At 51.5% G+C, this 18,424-nt stretch overlaps 7 protein-coding genes across 7 annotated transcripts; 2 read left to right on the top strand and 5 right to left on the bottom strand.

Annotated features, from left to right (window-relative positions):
* Nucleotides 1–258: 258 nt before the first annotated feature.
* On the bottom strand, nucleotides 259–3,046 carry PC9H_006342 (uncharacterized protein; the record flags this gene model as incomplete). Its single annotated transcript, XM_036775892.1, has 5 exons — nucleotides 259–979; nucleotides 1,036–1,802; nucleotides 1,853–2,272; nucleotides 2,543–2,650; nucleotides 2,711–3,046. 5 exons carry the CDS (start codon nucleotides 3,044–3,046, stop codon nucleotides 259–261), a joined length of 2,352 nt encoding a protein of 783 aa, XP_036631911.1.
* A 302-nt stretch (nucleotides 3,047–3,348) lies between these two features.
* On the bottom strand, nucleotides 3,349–6,364 carry MSN4_2 (zf-C2H2 Zinc finger, C2H2 type; the record flags this gene model as incomplete). Its single annotated transcript, XM_036775891.1, has 4 exons — nucleotides 3,349–4,787; nucleotides 4,843–5,629; nucleotides 5,775–5,890; nucleotides 6,013–6,364. 4 exons carry the CDS (start codon nucleotides 6,362–6,364, stop codon nucleotides 3,349–3,351), a joined length of 2,694 nt encoding a protein of 897 aa, XP_036631910.1.
* A 443-nt stretch (nucleotides 6,365–6,807) lies between these two features.
* Nucleotides 6,808–8,379, bottom strand: PC9H_006340 (uncharacterized protein; the record flags this gene model as incomplete). The annotated part of the gene is made up of 7 exons (XM_036775890.1): nucleotides 6,808–6,951; nucleotides 7,007–7,153; nucleotides 7,209–7,298; nucleotides 7,351–7,446; nucleotides 7,496–7,936; nucleotides 7,994–8,098; nucleotides 8,149–8,379. The coding sequence occupies 7 exons, from the start codon at nucleotides 8,377–8,379 to the stop codon at nucleotides 6,808–6,810; spliced, it is 1,254 nt and encodes a 417-aa protein (XP_036631909.1).
* Nucleotides 8,380–8,594: 215 nt separating this feature from the next.
* Nucleotides 8,595–9,796, bottom strand: PC9H_006339 (uncharacterized protein; the record flags this gene model as incomplete). Its single annotated transcript, XM_036775889.1, has 3 exons — nucleotides 8,595–8,941; nucleotides 9,006–9,678; nucleotides 9,728–9,796. The coding sequence occupies 3 exons, from the start codon at nucleotides 9,794–9,796 to the stop codon at nucleotides 8,595–8,597; spliced, it is 1,089 nt and encodes a 362-aa protein (XP_036631908.1).
* Nucleotides 9,797–10,095: 299 nt separating this feature from the next.
* Nucleotides 10,096–10,670, bottom strand: MMS2 (E2 ubiquitin-conjugating protein mms2; the record flags this gene model as incomplete). Its single annotated transcript, XM_036775888.1, has 4 exons — nucleotides 10,096–10,156; nucleotides 10,209–10,414; nucleotides 10,474–10,613; nucleotides 10,661–10,670. The coding sequence occupies 4 exons, from the start codon at nucleotides 10,668–10,670 to the stop codon at nucleotides 10,096–10,098; spliced, it is 417 nt and encodes a 138-aa protein (XP_036631907.1).
* A 193-nt stretch (nucleotides 10,671–10,863) lies between these two features.
* HSE1 (ESCRT-0 subunit protein hse1) lies at nucleotides 10,864–14,007 on the top strand (the record flags this gene model as incomplete). Its single annotated transcript, XM_036775887.1, has 9 exons — nucleotides 10,864–10,906; nucleotides 10,957–11,044; nucleotides 11,095–11,269; nucleotides 11,324–11,444; nucleotides 11,499–12,133; nucleotides 12,195–12,350; nucleotides 12,406–12,478; nucleotides 12,533–12,622; nucleotides 12,674–14,007. 9 exons carry the CDS (start codon nucleotides 10,864–10,866, stop codon nucleotides 14,005–14,007), a joined length of 2,715 nt encoding a protein of 904 aa, XP_036631906.1.
* A 241-nt stretch (nucleotides 14,008–14,248) lies between these two features.
* APN2 (Class II abasic (AP) endonuclease) lies at nucleotides 14,249–16,437 on the top strand (the record flags this gene model as incomplete). Its single annotated transcript, XM_036775886.1, has 7 exons — nucleotides 14,249–14,272; nucleotides 14,329–14,360; nucleotides 14,420–14,487; nucleotides 14,550–15,314; nucleotides 15,367–15,687; nucleotides 15,744–16,254; nucleotides 16,305–16,437. The coding sequence occupies 7 exons, from the start codon at nucleotides 14,249–14,251 to the stop codon at nucleotides 16,435–16,437; spliced, it is 1,854 nt and encodes a 617-aa protein (XP_036631905.1).
* Nucleotides 16,438–18,424: the final 1,987 nt, after the last annotated feature.

The raw sequence follows: 18,424 nt of genomic DNA, 5'->3' as shown, positions 1-18,424 counted from the left end.
TTCAGATGCTAAACAATGTGTAGTCAGTGTATACTAACGAGAGGTGGATATGAACCTTATTCAACGAACAATGTTTCTGCTCCCTCTTGAATCCACGACAGAGAACAAGCGTCGCTGTAATTGAGATGGACGATAGATCAGGTATTGTAATGTTGTACAAGGGTGGACATGTATCCAGAGTACACGGGCAAACGGGCAAAAAGTAGATCGAAAGCAACAAGAGAAGTTAAGATAGGATAAATAATAGAGGGGGCGGGGCTACGAATCAACATCCATGCTGTCATTGCGTATCGGACGGCTGGAATCGAGTGGTTGTTTCAGCGGCTGCGTCCCGACGCCCCCACTGATGCCTTCAGCCGCATCTACAGCTAGCAGTAAATCTGCTAGACTGCCTCGTCGACTAGCGAGACTCATCATGCTCATGCGACTGGCTTCGCCATCGAGGTCGGACTCTCCATAACGGAAACGGCCATCGAATGACAACCCGCCGTGCATGATTTCACCCTCGGCAGGTGTCCCAGGAAGAGTGGGCTGGGAACTTCCGAACATGGAGCCAGGAGTAGAGGGTACCGAACTTCGGGAGACGCCTGATGAGAATGTCGCAGAGTGAGGTTGACTATCGTACGCATATTCGCGACGTTCAAGCTCCCTTGGAGGGAGTGTTGTATATGACTGATGGCGCGGTATATGGGTATTGTTAACGTCTGCACCTTCGTATGAACTAGAGGACGCGAAGGACTGAGAAAGTGATGGGGGACGGCCAAACGATCTGGTGAACTGATTTGGGTTGACCGACGGGAGGCTCCCTCGACGAGCGGAAGCGAGGGCTGTTGATTGCGCTGTCAAGGTACCATTCATCGCTTCCGGAGGCGTCTCGCCTTCTTCGCTGATAGGCAGCGGAGGAACGCCTGGTCCAAAATCGTCGATGTTTCCTTGGCCGTTGCGTTGTATCCCAACAGCACGAAGGCGGCCGACCCAGCTGTGATGATGCATAAATCAGTCGTCTGTCAGTGATGGGGAACGAAAGAGACGTACGCATCGGCGCGATCTAAACTATCCTTCAAGACACCCGTGACACCTCTCATCATGTCCAAACTCTCCGTGGCAAGCGTTAGAATTCTCTGAGCGGCAACGACAGCAGCCCCTGGTGTCATAGGAGGACCCCCTGCGGAATTATTTGGCGAAGTAGGTCTCGAGTGAGCAGGCGATGTTGTATGAGATCGATGAGTTGCACCAGATGTAGAAGGAGTCATAGACGCGCCGCTTTCCGACGCTGCACCCCGTTCACGTTGCTGCAAGCGTTTACTAGCACGGCTAGAGCGTCGAGAAGCTGCGCCTCCGGCGCCGGCAGCAGCGACACTCTGGCGTTCTTCTCTTTCACGTTCCTTGCCTTCTCTACCCTCCCTCACGCTGTCCAGTCCTCCAGGCACGCCAGTGTCTTCTGGCATACTTGCCATAGCACTGGGTACACTTGGGATGCTTGCTCCAATAGGAGCGGTTGTACTCGCTCGACTTGCCCAGCGCTGAGGTAGCTTCAATATAAAGCCGCGTACTCTTGTTCTGGCTGGCTCCGGAAGTGCGCCGCCTGCGTATTTTGATACAACATCCACTACTTGACGAATGGTGTGAACAATATCTCGCCGAACATTGTTCAGCGTCCGCAAGTGCATGTGTGAAACGGAGGGTGAGAATTCAAATTGAGTGGATAGTGTTAGGGAATCTGAATTCGGAGGTATAGGCTGTAGCTGGGCGATAAAATCACGCAAGACCAACATCTGGGCATCGATGTGTGAAGTGGCATACTGGACGTAGTTTCAGAAGTCTGTTTAGAGACCGAAATGGAACGACTTACAAGTAACCACTCTAGACAGTATTTGAGCCTCTTCATACTTTCGTCGCTCAATGCGGCGCTCAGCCCGCCGGCTTCGGACAGAACGGTATGCCAGCGACTCCGCTGTACGACTGCTTGATTATCTCCGGCGGCATCACCATTAGTGGGTTTCGCTTCGTGAGGAGGATCGACGTCTGTGCCAGGTTTCGCGACATTGGAAAGGGTGTCGGAGTGTGGTGAATGATCTGGGCCATTGGCTAAATGTTGACTTCCGTTCGAACTTCGGGGTGGTGAATGATTGCCCTCGTTGTCTCGTTGGATCTCGCTTTTGGTTCCAAAGCTTCGAGAAACACCATCTTCCTGGTCGCTGTTCACATCCTTAATTGGAGGAAGTAACGGCGCTTCCGTCCCAGTGCCAGACGGTTGGCGATACCGATCCAGCTACAAAGAAAGTTGAGCAATAAGTTCCAACCGACGGAAGGAACGGATATCAGATAACACGCGGTGCCTGACAACCCTGAAGCCCCGATCACAGTCGTCGTTCATTTGAAATTACCCCAACCGTGAGTTCCCCACAACCGACGCCAAGTAGCCAATCATGGTGGGGACATAAGCCTCCACATCGATTGGGAGGTTCAATGAATGGTAGATAACGGGTGACGCATCGAATGCGATTGGGAGAGACGGTCAATGACTCGAGAAAAAACTTACCCGATCTAATTGCCTGCAAGCGAATTCATCCAGGGTATTTGTCGGAAGACGTTCGATGACAGGCCGTGATATGCTCTGGATGCTAGATTCGACCATCTCTGCCCCGTACTGCGGTCATCCAGACAAACATCAAAATCAGGGCTCATATAATAAAGCCGCGGGTCCCACCTTTACAACACGAGAACTATTCTTCCCGTGTTCGTAGACACGGATAGCGGTGTTGACAAGCGGTAGAGTAGAAACACGAGAGACAAACTGCGCGCCAGGTGAAGCAACGGTTGTGGTACTGTCTTCCTCTGCATGTGATGATTCTACCGGCAACACCGTGGATGATGGCGCTCCAGGGGACGTCGTATTCGACGACTCAGGCGCCGTTTCTTGCATCCTTTGGCTTCGCATGTCCCCTAACGCGCGAATTGCAATCATAACGCTCTCGTCAGCCTCGTCTATCTCTGGTCCGTGTTTTTCTGGCTGTCTTGAACCCGAAGCATGACAGTCGGCCATGAAACTCTGTAGCTGTGGTGAATCTTGCGCCGGCGAAGTCGAGCACCTGGCTGGCAGTAAAATGGGAGAGCACCGTAGGACGTTGCTGAGAATGAAGGGAAATTGAAGAGGAAATGAGAGCCAGCGAAGGCAAAAAGGTAAGGAGAGTGTCGAATTAGCACATGTTTTTAGAGTCGACAGAATCCAAATCCTCGATGCAATTTGAATTTCACATGGACTGCTAGTTCGTAAACACAAACAAATAGTCAGATGAACGAATCCCTGATATCTGATAATCAATTCACTGATATATCCCTCCTGAATTAAAGAAACACGTCTACTATCCTGATCCTGTAACATGTACCCGCGCATGCTGCCCAAGGTTGTCTCTTCTGCTGAACGTCTTTCCGCACCCTTTTTGCGGACATATGAAAGCTATGGTTGAATTTCTTAGTGTCAGGTCCGCAAGGAGGACGAACGACGATCCACTTACGTTTGTCGAGCGTATGAATACTCCGCACATGTCTCTTCAGATGCTCGCCTCGCACGAAACGCTTGTTACATTCAGAGACTTCACAGACGAATGGTCGTTCCTCTAGACTGGGTCCTCCAACCACCGTCTGCGCCCTCCTACCCCTCGTACCGCGTTTGCTGATGCCCTCTCTACTGGCATATCCAGACGGACTGGACTCGGCGCTGGCATCATATCCATAACTTGAAGCAAGGTCGGCCGGGAAAGATGGCACTTTCCGCCCGCGACTCTTCTTCGTCAGGTTCGGAACTGGAATTGGCAACGGAATATTGCTTATTCTCTTGCGACGAGTCTTGCCGTTACGGTTATACATGTTCGTAGCCTGGTTGGCCTCATCACTCACGCCACAGGTAGAAGTGTCGATGATCGGACTGCCGGAGCCACCTTGGACCTTCTCCAACGCCCACGCAGCACTAACATTTTTCCCTCCGCTCTTGCCAGCTCTCCTGACGGTGGTCGATTTTCTTCGCCCACTGGAACGGCCCTGGACATATTCGTCGTCGTCGTCATCCTCGTCTTCGTACTCCGACCCGTCTTCCTCATCCTCGAAGGCCGAGCCCTCATTGCTCCCTTCGCCACTTTCAGGCTCCACAGCGCTGCTGTGGTTGGCACTTCGGGCAGATGTATCTGTAGTATTGCCAGTGGTGTGTCCGTACAAATCGGCAGTGCTGTCCGATTGAGGTGGCCACATATTCTCTGTTGACGGATTGGTGGGTAGCACTTGGCTAAGAGGCGATGGCGAGTGTGGCATGGACGTAGATTCATTCGCAGTGGTATGTGGAATGCCATTCTGAGGGCCGTTGTCGAATACACTCCGTCGAGACTTGCCTTTTTTCACTGCAAGCGCAGATCCGGGCGACAAGGACGTTGCCCTGTGGCGACGGGTAGATGAAGCTAGCGGGGAAGAGGTTACCATACTGTCGCTCTGCGTCCTTGCCCTCTTCGCCTCTCTGTCATCCGAACCCTCGGTGTTACTTCCACCCTTTGAGCCGTCGTGAGGGAGATTCGACAATTCGTCGTCATCCATGCCATCGACGGACCGCTTCCTGCTACCCGGGCTACCCACATCAGGGCCACGGTCATTTGCGTTGATAGAAGCCGTGTCTAATGTTAAATGGCCTCGAGGCGATCCTCTCCCTGCTTGAGTCATCTTGCCCCGACCTGTGACCGCCGTTGACCGTGCTCTGCCTCGCCCACGCCCCCGCGCAGTTGATTGGGTATGACTATGGTCTATGCGAAGAGGGATCAAACCATCAATTATGACATTAGACGAAGTACCGCTTACCTTCAGTCGGCTCAACATAGGTGTTCGGATGGAGAAGCAACGCTGACGTCGGGACGGAATTGGGCACATCATTTTGGCCACTGGTTGACACGCCTCGATCGTTGTCCGCGTCTTGAAGATAGTCGTATGCAAGGTGGTAAGGTAATGCAGGAGCTGGAGACGGGATGAAGCCGAAGTTGCCCACATATCCATCTACATCATGCATGTATGCGGCTCCCAGGGCATATCCGTCCATATACATTGTAGGGGGGTCAGTTAGCATCGGAGAATCTTTACTGTTGCTGAGATCAGCTGAGAACGAAGAGTCTGATGGGTTTGCTTCAGCGAATGTAGCAAGGGTTCCGAGGGGTGATATAGAGCCGACGCTGAATGCAGAGGCTGGTGTCGATGGTTCTTGTGACATAGACGAAGAGGGCGGTCCACCGTATGTTCCTACGGAGTCGTCTTCTACCGCACGAGAGATATGCATTGGTGATCCTTTCCCGTTTTGATGCGCCAAAGTACTCTGACGAGGTGGAGAATTGTAACCATAATGATCAACACTATGGAACGGCAGATGATCTCCAGATGGGAAAGGTATCGATGAATGGCGCCCATCGCCTGTCACTGTCGTCTTGTACTGCGACGACTGAGGATACATAGGCGAAGTTTGGTTTAATCCTTGTCCGTACATAGCCTGTGCGGAGTAGTGACTCGAACTGATTGGATTCAAGTCGATGGGATACGTAAGGTTGGTCGGGGAATTGTGAGGTACGCCATAGGTGTGGCTGGAGGCAGTCGTTGTATGCTATCATTAGAAAAGAAGGTTAGTAAAAGTCAACAGCGCTGATCCGAGAACATGGGTGACTCGGAACCACTAACGCGTGGCTGTCGCCTCATCAACAAAAAGCAGCCTGTCTGCCTGGCGTGGGTAGGGTGAGTCAAGTACTCACATCCGTATATAAACTTGAATTGCGAATGGCGGAGCCTGCCATTGGGGGAGTCCTCATCGTAGTTTCAATCCCTTGGCTTACTGGCCAGTTCGACTGCACCGTCCGTGGCGTTGCCGCTATTTGTGGAGACCATGTTAGATAACGAAAAGCAGGTATGTAGCAAACGGCGAGGGGCAGGGTCAGGGGAGCCAATCAGAGCGCATGTAAGCACAGGTACCGAAGGTAACATGTCACTTACCGGCTGCTTGTATGTTTATATGTGGAGAATGTTGTGTAGGAGCCGCATGGCCAGCGTTGTGGTCGAAAATGCTGCTGGACGCCCCAGCGTTTGCCGTTGCTGTGGGAGCCAGAGTGTACGACGCCGAGTACATTGACGAGCCCGGGTGGTGAGTTTCGCGAACGGCAGCGACGTCGGGGAAGCTCGAGTGAGAGTCGGATGGGAGTAGCTGTGGGACGAAGGAATGTGGGTCTTGGGTCGGATAGCTGTCTCGGGTAGAAGATGAGTTTGTGGTCTCGAGATAGCGCTTGAGGTCGTTGTCCGACTTGGACGCGGCGGGCAGCGGCGAGCGAGAGGCGGGCGACGAGGGCATGGCGGGATGGGGTAGAGGTGTGGTGGTAGTACAAGTCCAAGCGTCGGAACTATTTCAGACTGGCGGATACAAGCTTGTCAGCCGCAAAATAATACACAATAAAATTAAATCCAATCCGCCTCTGCGTCAGTCCGCAAATGTCTGAAATTTGAAAAAACCTGCGCAAATATTCAGTCGGAACCCTCCAGATTTGGACACATTCGACCCAATTGTCTAGCTCGTTCAACAGCCTCCACTTCACCAGCGATGTTGAATGTAGCGACCCTGATGTCAAACCGCCCGCCCCGCCCCGCCCCATCTTTGTCTTCAAACTCGATTGGGGCACAGCGCGCCTCGTGCTCCAATGCACCGGAACACACTTGCCTTTCTTGTTGCAATTTCTCATAAACTCTAAATATTCGCGGATCACGGACGAATAATATTTCGCTGAAATATCGAGTCAATCACGACCCGTCCAGCATATTCTCCATGATACTTTCATGGTGGTGTTTTTGGAGAGCCTCAATAAATTCTTGCAAGCCCTCGCCTTCCATAACGGACGTCAGATTCGTGGTCGACATTCCAATTCGGTGGTCCGTGACTCGATCCTGGGCATGCACCATAACCATCAACACTTCTCAGCGAAACGAGACTGTGGTCTACCTGAGGATAGTTATACGTCCGAATCTTCTCGCTTCGGTCGGCACCGTGGACAAGATTACGTCGAGTGTCGCGCCGCGCGGCAACATCTCGAATGAGCTTCGCATCCATAAGCCTCGCGCTGAGTACTTGAAAAGCACGCCGTTTGTTCTACAGAGACCAGATATCAGCAATATAAATCATTCTAGCAGTAATCTCGACCGACTTGGTGTTGACTACGTTCATCCTGCATGGATACAGTGATTCCAGACGGAATATGCGTCAGACGAACAGCAGACTCAGTTTTATTGACATGCTGTTGTTACAGGTCAGCACTAGGACTGAGTGAAGCTTCAATATCAACTTGCCTGACCCCCGGCTCCTCTCGCACGCATAACTTCAACCTTCACGTCGGCCATGGAGAACAATTCTTCGTTCTGTTTCTCCTCTACCAGCGGCAATACCTGGAAATAATGGTTTAACGATGCTACAACGCAAAGCCAAGATACCCACTACGATCGCCACCGTGCTTGTGTGCACCCGTCCACTAGCTTCCGTCGCGGGGACTCTCTGAACCCTATGCACCCCGCTCTCCCACCGTAACGCGTCATAAGCCCCCTTCCCCTCGAACTCAATCACCGCATCTTTAGTCCCCCCTCCCTCATTTTCGTTGCTTGCTACGACATTGGCCTTCCATCGCATGGTATTGGCAAACCGCTGGTACATCCGCAACAAATTCGTCAGAAATAGTGACGCTTCCGAGCCGCCAACGCCAGACTTCAGCTCCATCAATGCGGATAGGTTAGCAGTGGGGGAGACGGGAGTGAGCAGCGACGGGAATATCGTCGATATGTGCTCGGAGAATGTAGTCGCCAAAGACGAATACTCGTCCGCCGCGAGGGAGCGCATGACCGGGTCGGGATCGTTGAGGAGGGGGATAGTTTCTTGCAGCAGCTGGTCGCGACCAATTTGTGATCGGAGACATACAAGCTACGGTGAGCTGACACGCACCTCTCGGGTTTTGTTCCATTCCATCCACGCCTCCTGTAAGTTCTCCGACTCCCGCAGTACTTTGGCACGCTTGATATCTTCTTTGGAAGACACCGTGTCTCCAATCTACGTAGGTCAGCTTCTATGTTGAGTCACGTCGAAAGTCTGACATCTACCTGCGAAAGCAGTTCCTCCCTTTCCGTAATTCTCTTTTTCACGATCTGAATTATCCTGGATCCATCCTTCTCGAGTTGTTCGATGGTTTGTTGGTGGCCGTGTGAGTCTAAAGTACTGGAGAACCGCTTCAGAACGTGCGACGACAGTGGATTTTTTGGACTGTGTAAATTCCGGAGGTGTACATTTGCGCCTTGGGACCACCGGAGTACCCAAGCTCTTGCACAAGACATACGAATAAGTGTCAGGGAAGCGCCCAAAGCTAAAATTAATATGGATCCGCGGGCCGCGCCGGCGGTAGCTTGCTAGGTAGATGGATGCTTTAGAGCATGATTGCTCGCTACGCTCGCAACTAGTTGAAGCGCTTGTTTTGTTCCGTTCACTCTCTTTTCTTTTGGCATTATTTTCATACAAGAAGTCGTATAATAATGTAGATGCATTCTCAGTACTAAGATAGCACCTCAGGTATATGCTGATGCGTCAATGCTTTCATCTCCATAGAGTTACTGGGACTGCCCAGCGAAGGGGTGGGTACATGGCCACAGAGGAGGCGCAATGCTTGGGCGTTTGGGGATTTCATGTTCAGGTCGAAGTCAAAGTACCATGGTCTACCCTTCATCGAAGCGTCAACACTTCTGGGGACCAATGTCCCTGGTTGAGGCATATGATACTTCCCCCTGGCATCCGGGTGGACGTCGATTGGCTTAATGACATCGAGAATTCGTAGGACGAGTACTTGACGTTGTTTACGAGCCAATTTGACGGTAGATCGTTCGAAGCGGACAAGTAGAAGACCTAGGGATGTCACCAGTCAGACCTGTACAGATATGTTTAAGAGATAAGAGATGAATGTACCGACCAGAAAGAGGGCGCAGAGGGGGGGCCGCGTCCCAGCGAAGTTTATAAAAAGTCTGGGCCCTCAAGAGCCTTGCGGTTCCGTTGTTGACTATCCAAAGGTTTATGTCTTGGTCTAGCGGTAACAACCATGGTTGCTCGAACGAGTGAATCGTGTAAGCGTACCAGGGCATCTCAGTAGATTGAAGAATTCGCCGACAGGCATCTAGTTGGTCCACTGCGATTAGTTTCTCGTGCAGTAACTGGTCTCTAAGTCCCACAAGGTCTGCGGGTGGATCTACGAGACCGTACATTGGTATCCTCCAAGGTCTCGCGTTCTTGATGAGTAGATCCTGGCCTTGTTGGAAACTCGAGTCGGAGACTCGAAAACGCAGCTCTCCTGCGCTCGGAGGGAGGTTGTGCGGTGAGTGATAGTAAAGAAACCCCCCAGTGCGGTCAGGAAACCTGAGTTTCGTGAGTTCCGAGCTAGAAGGGCGTTCTGTCTGATATGTTATGACGAATTTGTTGTGTGAAAGGGTCCCGCCGCCTCTCATGTTGTCCATGACTTCGATGGTGGTGCGCGTGGTGCTGGAGATATCTATACGACAGTCGGCATGAATTCGGGCAGGGTTTAGGGTGGTGATTAGGCGAAGAGTTCGAAGTGAGCTGTCCTTTGCAGAGGTTGATGTGGAGAACGTCTAAGTAGAGGTCATTTCCCAGTTATGTCCGAAGACGCGTAACGCATACCTTGACAAGTTGGTTCAAGCACGTTGCTCGCAGGGACTGCGTGTGTGAGCATAGAGATAAAGGAAACATTATTTGTCTAAGCTAGGCATTACAAGGAGGCGAGATCACGACGATTCGAGTGATTGCGTTGGTAGCATGTTGGTGGTGTTAAAAAGAAGTAATGTGAGCGCTTATTTTACCTTGTGTATGTTACTGGACATCTTTCCAGGAAGTGGATGATTGCAGAATATAGTGCACGCAAACTAGTATAGAGAAATGATATAGTTCTATCCCATTGATTGTTTTCATTACTTGGCTATGGAGGGGGAACGTGTGTTATACATTACGAGAGAGCTGAGAAGACGACTATGCAATAAACCCAATGAACTTCAGAATGTCGAGCCTTCGGGGGGCTGGGGGAGTTTCCTGTTGTTGAATGAAGCCATTTCCCTGATATTCGCCGCATGAAATGATGATCTGACGGTAGCCACTGATTACGCACCTTCTGATCTCGACCAACACGGTTTCCAAACTATGATTTCTGCTCCAGGAGCTGAGCACGGGGAGTTTAGATGGATCCACAGTGCCATCCGCTGGATTGACGAAAGGGAGGTTCACGCGAGAGATGAACTGCACGGTCGGTGGCTGATCTGGGTATTGTTCACCGCACACAATCTTAAGGCTGTAGATGCGGTTTTCGTGAACAGTCTGTACGAAACGATCTGAGTGATCAGCCACCCCTCATGCATTGGAATGATAGATATTACATGGCCTGGTCCAATGATAGTGCCATTCCAGTGGCTCATCATGATATCGTCGCCATCTTCAAGACCATACGAGCACGATCCATCACCGATACCCTTCTCGCCCTTCTCCAGCTCCTCGAGCAGACGAAAGTTACGTGGAACTGGGAGCATCTTCAGCGACGTGTATCAGGACTTAACGGGGACGTACTTTTGGCCATGAGTGGAAGAGAATGACTCGAAATCAGCAGCAGTCGGGCGGCCCCTTTGGGCTGTTGCTGATCGGTGCGGAGTTGCAATGTGCAGGCACAGCCACTGAGCCAACATTCGCCCGCTTATATTCGAGTCCATCGCTCCCACCAAATCGCGCAGCAATATACGACCCAATCTCGAACGGAGAACCACCGGAAAACTATGTTTGGAGGAGGGGGAAATAATCCATACGACGACATCGTCGGTGAGCACCTCTCCCATGTCTCTAGATGTCCGTATTCGACGCCTCGCCAGTCAAGACGACAGATGAAAATCTGACATCCGAGAACTGGGAACTCATCCTGAATTTGTGCGACAAGGTCAACGATGAGGGTCAGGAAGGGTGCGCATCACCTCTGATGCTCACGATAGACAGGAATCTAATTGGTACAGAGCACACAATGTCATTGCCGCGACACTCAAGCGATTGGCACATCGTAATCCCAACGTCCAACTCTATGCCCTCACTTTGGCCGAGGCATTGTCAAAGAACTGCGGAGTGGAGTTGCACAGGGAAATAGCTTCTCGCGCGTTCACCCAAGGATTGGAGAAACTGATAGCTGATCGGGTATACCTTAGCCTCCATCACTATGGCTTACACTTGCTGAAATTCCCCTGGTAGACGACCCATGAGAAGGTTAAACGCCGGGCCTTGGCTCTCATTGCTCAGTGGACCTCCGAGTTCGAAAGCAATCCGGACCTTGGCGTCATGGAAGATTGCTATAACAATCTAAAGGCTAAAAGCATGTTTCTATATCCCTTTTGCTGATAATTAGTCCACTTACATATAACGGAAGATCACAAATTTGAAGCTCCTCAAGAAGCTCCTCCACCTACGGTGGATGATGAGATTCGGCGGAAAGAGGAGGAGGAGCTGCAGCGTGTCTTGGAGATGTCCATGCAAGATAAAGGTGGGCGAACCCAATGGCAGTCCCAATACTCCCTTGTTGGGTCTGGGTCGGGTGCTGGCGCGTCGAGCTCCTCGGCCAATCGCCCTGCCTCTTCTTCGTCTATTTCTCAGCCCGTTGCAACTAACATCACCAGTGCATCGAAAGCATACAACCAACCTCTTTATCAATCGGGATATGTACCAGCACGCACCCCATCCCCTAAACCTCAGCCACAGTCCCCCGTCCGCCAAAGCAGCTATCATGAGCCCACGCCAGCGCCAATTTCAACCACTACCGCTCCAGCACAGTCTGCGTCTACGCCTGCGCAAACACCATCAACCACGGCAGCCACGACGATGCCAACGGCAGCATCCGTGAACATCGTAACGCGTGTTCGCGCACTCCATACTTTCGAACCCACAGAACCCGGGGAGCTTGCCTTCGAAAAAGGTGATATCATCAAAGTGGTTGATCGTGGGTACAAGGATTGGTGGAGAGGCCAACTCAAGGGCAGGACGGGCATCTTCCCGGTGAACTATGTTGTACGTTTGCTCTCCCTCTATCTACAGGATTGTTGAAGCCATCTAAGTTCCTGTCCTCCAGGAACCAATGCCTGAGCCTACCGCAACAGAACTTGCCAAAGAAGTCGAACAAGAGGCCGCGGTGTTTTCTCAAGCGGTTAATGTCGAGAAACTGCTTGTTATGCTTCGCGCACTTGATCCAGCCAAAGATAATTTAGCGGATAACGAGGAAATTCAGGCAAGTATTCGTCTCCCCTCCATTTCCTGTAGCTATCTAATTTATCTATGTCCAGGAGCTGTACAGGTCGAGCATGGCTCTAAGACCCAAGATAGTGAAGCTGATCGACAAGTACAGTCAGAAGCGGGGTAATGGCATTTATATCGCATTCCGTCAGGAAAGGAACTGACCTGTGTTCCCAGCTGACTTGGTATCGATGAATGAGACATTCCTTCGTGCTCGATCTATTTTTGATCGAATGATGGAAGAAAGCCTTGCTAGACATACTGGAGGTACGTTTACGCACGACCTCCGTTTACACGTTTACTGACATTTATCTTTAGTCTATGATGCCCCCTACCGACCATCGCAATACCCACGGCCCGATTCGAGGGGCCACGACTATGCCCCCACCTCAGCGCCTCCCCAAACGTTTGGCTGGAATCCCGCCGTCTACGATCAGCCAGGTTATAATGCATTCCCTGCTCCCGCTTCTGCGTACAATGCCGCACCACCTGGGCCTGACCCATCGATGTATCCACCAGGAGGTGCGCCGTACGTCGACCCTAATGTGTACGCCCAGCAACAACAACCACTGGCGGGTTACCCTCAGCCGTACCCCAACCATCAACAAGTGTACGGACCACAAGGCCCTACGCCATACCCTGCTCAGCAGCAACAAGCGCCACTTCCCCAGCAGGCTTCGCCCCAGCAGGCTCCGCCTCAACAGGTCCAGCCTCTGCAACCCACCCAAGCCCAGCAGCAACCCCCGCAGCAGGCTCCCCAGCAATCATTCCCGCAGCAAGTCCAGCAACCGCAGCAAGTCCAGCAAGCCCAGCCTCAGGCCCATCAACTTCAGCAGCCAATTCATGCCACGACGTTGGCACACACGCAGTCGTACTCTGCCCCTCAGGATCCCACCAGCTATGCAGCTCAAGATCTGAACACGCAAACCCAGGCGCAGCCCCAAGTACAGCAAGGGCCCAGTGTAGCGCAAAACCAGCCGCAGAGTCAGGCGGAGCCCCAAGTACAAGTGCAGTCTACTGAGCAACCTTCCAAGCAGCAATCAGGACCTCCATATGTATTTGACCCCCACACCACCTATGCCGATCCGAACGTCCAAGCGTGGGCTCAATATTACGCCAAAGGCGGTACAGATATGGCAGGCACCGTGTATTTTATATCTGTACCTGGCTTAACGGATGCACCTGCACCTGTTGCTACTTCTCCTGTCGCTACTCAGCAGCAGCCTGAGCAACCCGCTCAAACTGCCCAGCCAACGGTAGTTCACCAAGCACAGGTTCAACCGCTGTCCACATCTCCCCGGAGAGCATCTTCCGTTCCAGATCCGTACGCTGCGCAATTTGCGGCTGCGACAACGCCTCAAAACGGCAGTGGGGGTGAATTATCGCCATATTCTTCACAAGGTCAAGAACAGGCGCAGCAGGCGTCCAATGCTTCCGCCACCCCTTCTTGGCTTCTTCCTCGTCATCCGTCGGCGAAGACGGGGGTTTCGTCTTCATCACCACCACAGTCTCCTGTTCAGGGGAATCCAGCAGCTGAACGGCGGACATCATTAGACAATCCCCACGCCCACTACTACGGGGGTGCTCCTGCTCAACAGTTCGCTGGCCTTAGCCTATCTGATAACCCTGCTCAGAAACCTCTTGGTGCCTAGACAGATTGCGGTGCTCAGTTGGACTGATAACATAAACAGAGCCCACAGAATCCATGTATCTCGCTACTTTACTGCATATATGCTACGCATTTAAAGGAGAAAGTGTGCTGTGATAATGAGCTTTTCTTCTTCAGTTTCGTACGTAAAACAAGTCGAGGATGATCACATGATCCAGTGGTTCATCTCTTGAACTTCAACCTCAGCGCACCCTGGCATTCGCGAGAAAGTGCTTAAGTAGTTGATGCGTGTACTAACCTGGAATATAGTGAGTGAGGCCGCGTATCCTCTATCCTCACCTCAACATGTTGGCGGCTTTGGCAGAATGGAATTCGAACCATCCCACAATACTATCCGTACGCGTTCTATACTAGTCTGCCGTGGAAGATGCAACGTATCAATCTCCATCTTTCAGATGGAACACGCTCAAGGATACAGAGGCTATACTCAACCACCTAGGGGCGGACATAATCTGCTTTCAAGGCCAGTCGTCTAAGATTATTGCGCCGATCGAGAACGCACTAATGCCAGGCTTGCACCCACAGAAATGAAGAGTAGCCGTCAGGCACTGGAGAAATCTGCTGCTCTGCCTTCATCCTACGACGCATTCTTCTCATTTCCTACCAACAAAGGCGGTTATAGTGGCGTCGCTGTCTACACTCGCAAGACCAATGCCGTCCCTCTGAAAGTCGAAGAAGGCCTATCTGGTACACTCCCGGCACCAAAAAATATAGCCGTTTCCAAATCTTTGCCACAAGTATGCAGTGAACGGATCTCCAACACAAGCGTCCTGGCTTCATCGATAGCCCTGTTTCCCGACGTCAACGACGCATTTGACGAACCCCAATACCCAGTATCTCTCGCTCATCTTGACATCGAAGGTCGGTCACTAACGTTGGATTTCGGGCTTTTCGTCCTCATCAATCTATACTGCCCCAACGAGACATCTGAATCGCGCTTTCCTTTTAAGATGAATTTCCACCTTATGCTCGAGGAGCGGGTGAGGCAACTTACCCTGGTAGAAGGCAGGGAGGTTATGGTCACCGGCGATATAAATATATGTGCTGCGCCAGAGGATCACTGTGAAGGCCATATACAATCCAAACCGGATAGGACCAGTTTGCCTACAGAAGAAGACTTATCGCCAGGGGAGGGTTACATGTCGAAATATGTGGACGACCGCTGGAAAGGTTCTGGCTTCTGGAAACACCCTGCACGAGAATGGCTTCGACGTTGGATCGATAAAGACAATGGCATACTTGTGGACGTTCTCAGGTACTTCTGGCCCGATCGGAAGGGAATGTATACATGTAAGCCCAATATTGTAGTCAATCGATAACTGATGGTCAACCTTTCCTGCAGGTTGGAACACCAAGATAGGTGCTCGCGCAAGCAACTATGGTACTCGCATCGACTATTTCCTAGTTACTCGAGGTCTTCTACCTTGGATCAAGTCAGCAGACATCTCACCAGAAATCAAGGGCTCGGATCATTGCCCTGTGTGGTTGGAGTTGCACGACGAAATACAAGTCACGGACCACAACGGGAGTCAACGAACGCTACTCCTCAGGGAGATGATGCAGCAAACCCTTGATCGGACAAGGGAGCCCCCCTGGTTAGCTTCCAAATGGTGGGACGAATATTCGGGAAAACAGAAACTATTGTCTGCTTTCTTTCAGAAGGGTAAGCATATTTGTGGCTTCCATCTCGGGCCATACGCAAATCTACGATGTGCACAGGTGACACTGCCCGGAGCCTAGCCAACCCCTCGTCTTCCGGCGGAATCCAGGGAGGTGAATCGCCCTCGCCCACCTCCTCCCAAAATGGGTCCACCATTAGCACTAGCAAACGTAAGCTGACGATCAATAGTCTCCACGCCGTCAACAGCACCTCCGGAAAACAGAAACGCCCGAAAACGGCAAGATCGAAAACCGAAGTCAACCAGGCAAAGCTATCGAATTTCTTCAGCCTACATACTCAAGGAACTTCGTCAGCATCAGCCCAAGAGGTAGCCGGTGATACGATTGCAGATACAGAAGAACAGATCGACGCTGACTACCAATACGCCCTCTCTCTATCTCAAGAGCCTTCCCAGGAGCGTGCTTCCGGCAAAAATAGCAAGGCAGCGTGGAGTAACATCATGGCCCCAATTAAACCTCCGAAGTGCCTCATTCATGGGGAACTCGCAACGGAGTACACGGTGAATAAGCCTGGTCCAAATAAGGGCAAAAAATTCTTTATCTGTTCGAGGTGAGTCAATCTGCGGGCAGTTTCATTGTTCGTATTGAAGTTTTGTTCAGGCCTGTGGGTCCAGGGTATGATAAGGGCAGAAGCGAAAGGAATAGGGAGGATGTAGATCCGCAATGGCGGTGTAATTTCTTTAAATGGTCCAGTCAAGTTCGCAGGGAGATGGATTTGCAGCGGAAGTCATAGCTTCGCCCATTTATGCCCAATAATTTGAAGGTTTGATTATACACCATGATTTTGGCTCGCTCAGTACATCGGGATCGAGGGTTGACATGCCGGCAACTGCACGCAGTTGCTCTCTCCATACACGAAACAGATTGAGAGTGCTGCAGCTACCTGTTCGGCACTTCACGCTTCACGCCCCACCAGTTAGGCTAGGGTATGTAAGCAAGCTGCAGGATCGGGCGTTATGTAGCTTATCTCTGGACTAAGTGGCCAAATGGAAAATATCGATCGGCCACCTATGGCTTGTACTGCGCTGGAACTGACTCCGTCCCTGAGACTCGATGTACGTGCCAGGGTTTCCCCGAGTTGCGATTAACATCATGCGGTCCACAAAATTATTTATATTGCTGAGCTAGCAGTCTCATAAGCTGATTGGGATCGGCGGTGATACTGTCGATAACGGGAACTTTACTACCTTGGGCGCTGGTGGCAAGTGTAGCTTCCAATGCGAGTCGAGCTACGGGATGAATATGGGATGAATATGGACCTATAAGCGTGGGGGTCAATAGAGAAAGTATGACCCCAAAGCGAAGCAATATAATCGGACCCACGTACTTGCGTTCGTCGAATTGGCGCCACGTTGCGTCAGAATCTGGCCGCATGTGAGCGAAGTAGATAGAATCTGTCCAACATCAACTTACTTCTAAAATGAGCGATGCCCGTGGCGGCGTATACGCTCCTACACACGGCCAGACCAGAATAGAGGGGTGGTTTCTCAAAACTTCCAGATCGCCGCGGGAGGAGTAGTGACCTTAGGTGTGAAGCGTGTGTTCCGGGTACTTTGGAATATTTACACTTGTTTATATGTAGCACTCCTTCAGGGTAGCGAACCTTGCCATCTGAGTTTGCGTCAACCAACTACATGCGAATATCATGGACGTCACTTACCACAGCCATTACTCAGATACGAGGAGGCGGAGGTCTCATCCCCCCTCCTAGACGAGTCGTCCGCCTTTCTAGAGCAAGCAGCAGCGAAATATAATCAGCTGCGCGGTGTGTGACCAAGCCTGACCGGGTCGATAACTGTGCAATGGGGCAATGCGTCGTGCCATGGCGTGCCGTCAACGCTCCAGCAAAAAGGCTAATGCTAGAACAAGCGGGGTATGTGCTGGCGACGCGTGGTGGATATGGTTCCTTCGCATGCGGTGGGCTGGCTGGAAGAACACATGTAAATCGGTACAAGCGACCAGATAGCCAGTCAATCGCCGTTCAAGAGAAGCAGCGTGCTGTTGATATATTTGAAGGCACGGCTGCTCGGGTTCTGAATGAACCAAAGGAATATACGCAGCGTACGCACTAACTATTCCTGATCCTCGGCATTCGTGTTGCTCGTGTTGGACCGCCAGGTGGTAGGAGGGGACAGCATGGTAGTGGACTTCGTCTCGAGCTGTAGGACTCGTGGTGAAGACTGATTCCGGTCGGTGGCAGACTGTATGCTTGTTACGATCCAGGAGATAACCACTGATCCCTATCGCCGGGGCATAGATGTGGGGTTGGCCAAGAATGACACCAAGAAGAGTGGAGTCTAGTGTCCTGTGAGTCGTTGTAGTCGACGGTGTGAGGGAAGGGAGGATAAAACGAGGCGTTGTGGTCGTGGTACGACCGTGCAGACACGAAAAAGGGTTTATTGGAAAGTATACGACGCCAGCTGACAAAAGAAAACCATCAGAACCGTCTTTGGACTCCGACTTTCATATTTAGCGAGATCTAGTGAGAGTACAATGATCTTTTGACCTTGTTTGGGGGGCGAAGGGTCAGACCAATGAAGCCGACTGGCTCAGGAACTTGTTGTGACCCATAGAAAGGGGTCAAGGACCTATTCCACGCCGCGACCTGATGTCCTCTGAAGTTCTGCCCGCCGGTGTCGCACGCCATACCTAGGAGCTAATTTCAAAGAGCAAGGGCTACTTCTTCTGTCTTTCCAAATAGAATCAGCCCAGAATAATGT

Source organism: Pleurotus ostreatus (genome assembly GCF_014466165.1).
Source record: "Pleurotus ostreatus strain PC9 chromosome Unknown scaffold_4, whole genome shotgun sequence".
NCBI classification, from domain to species: Eukaryota; Fungi; Basidiomycota; class Agaricomycetes; order Agaricales; family Pleurotaceae; genus Pleurotus; species Pleurotus ostreatus.
This window is presented reverse-complemented; position numbering and strand designations above follow the sequence as displayed.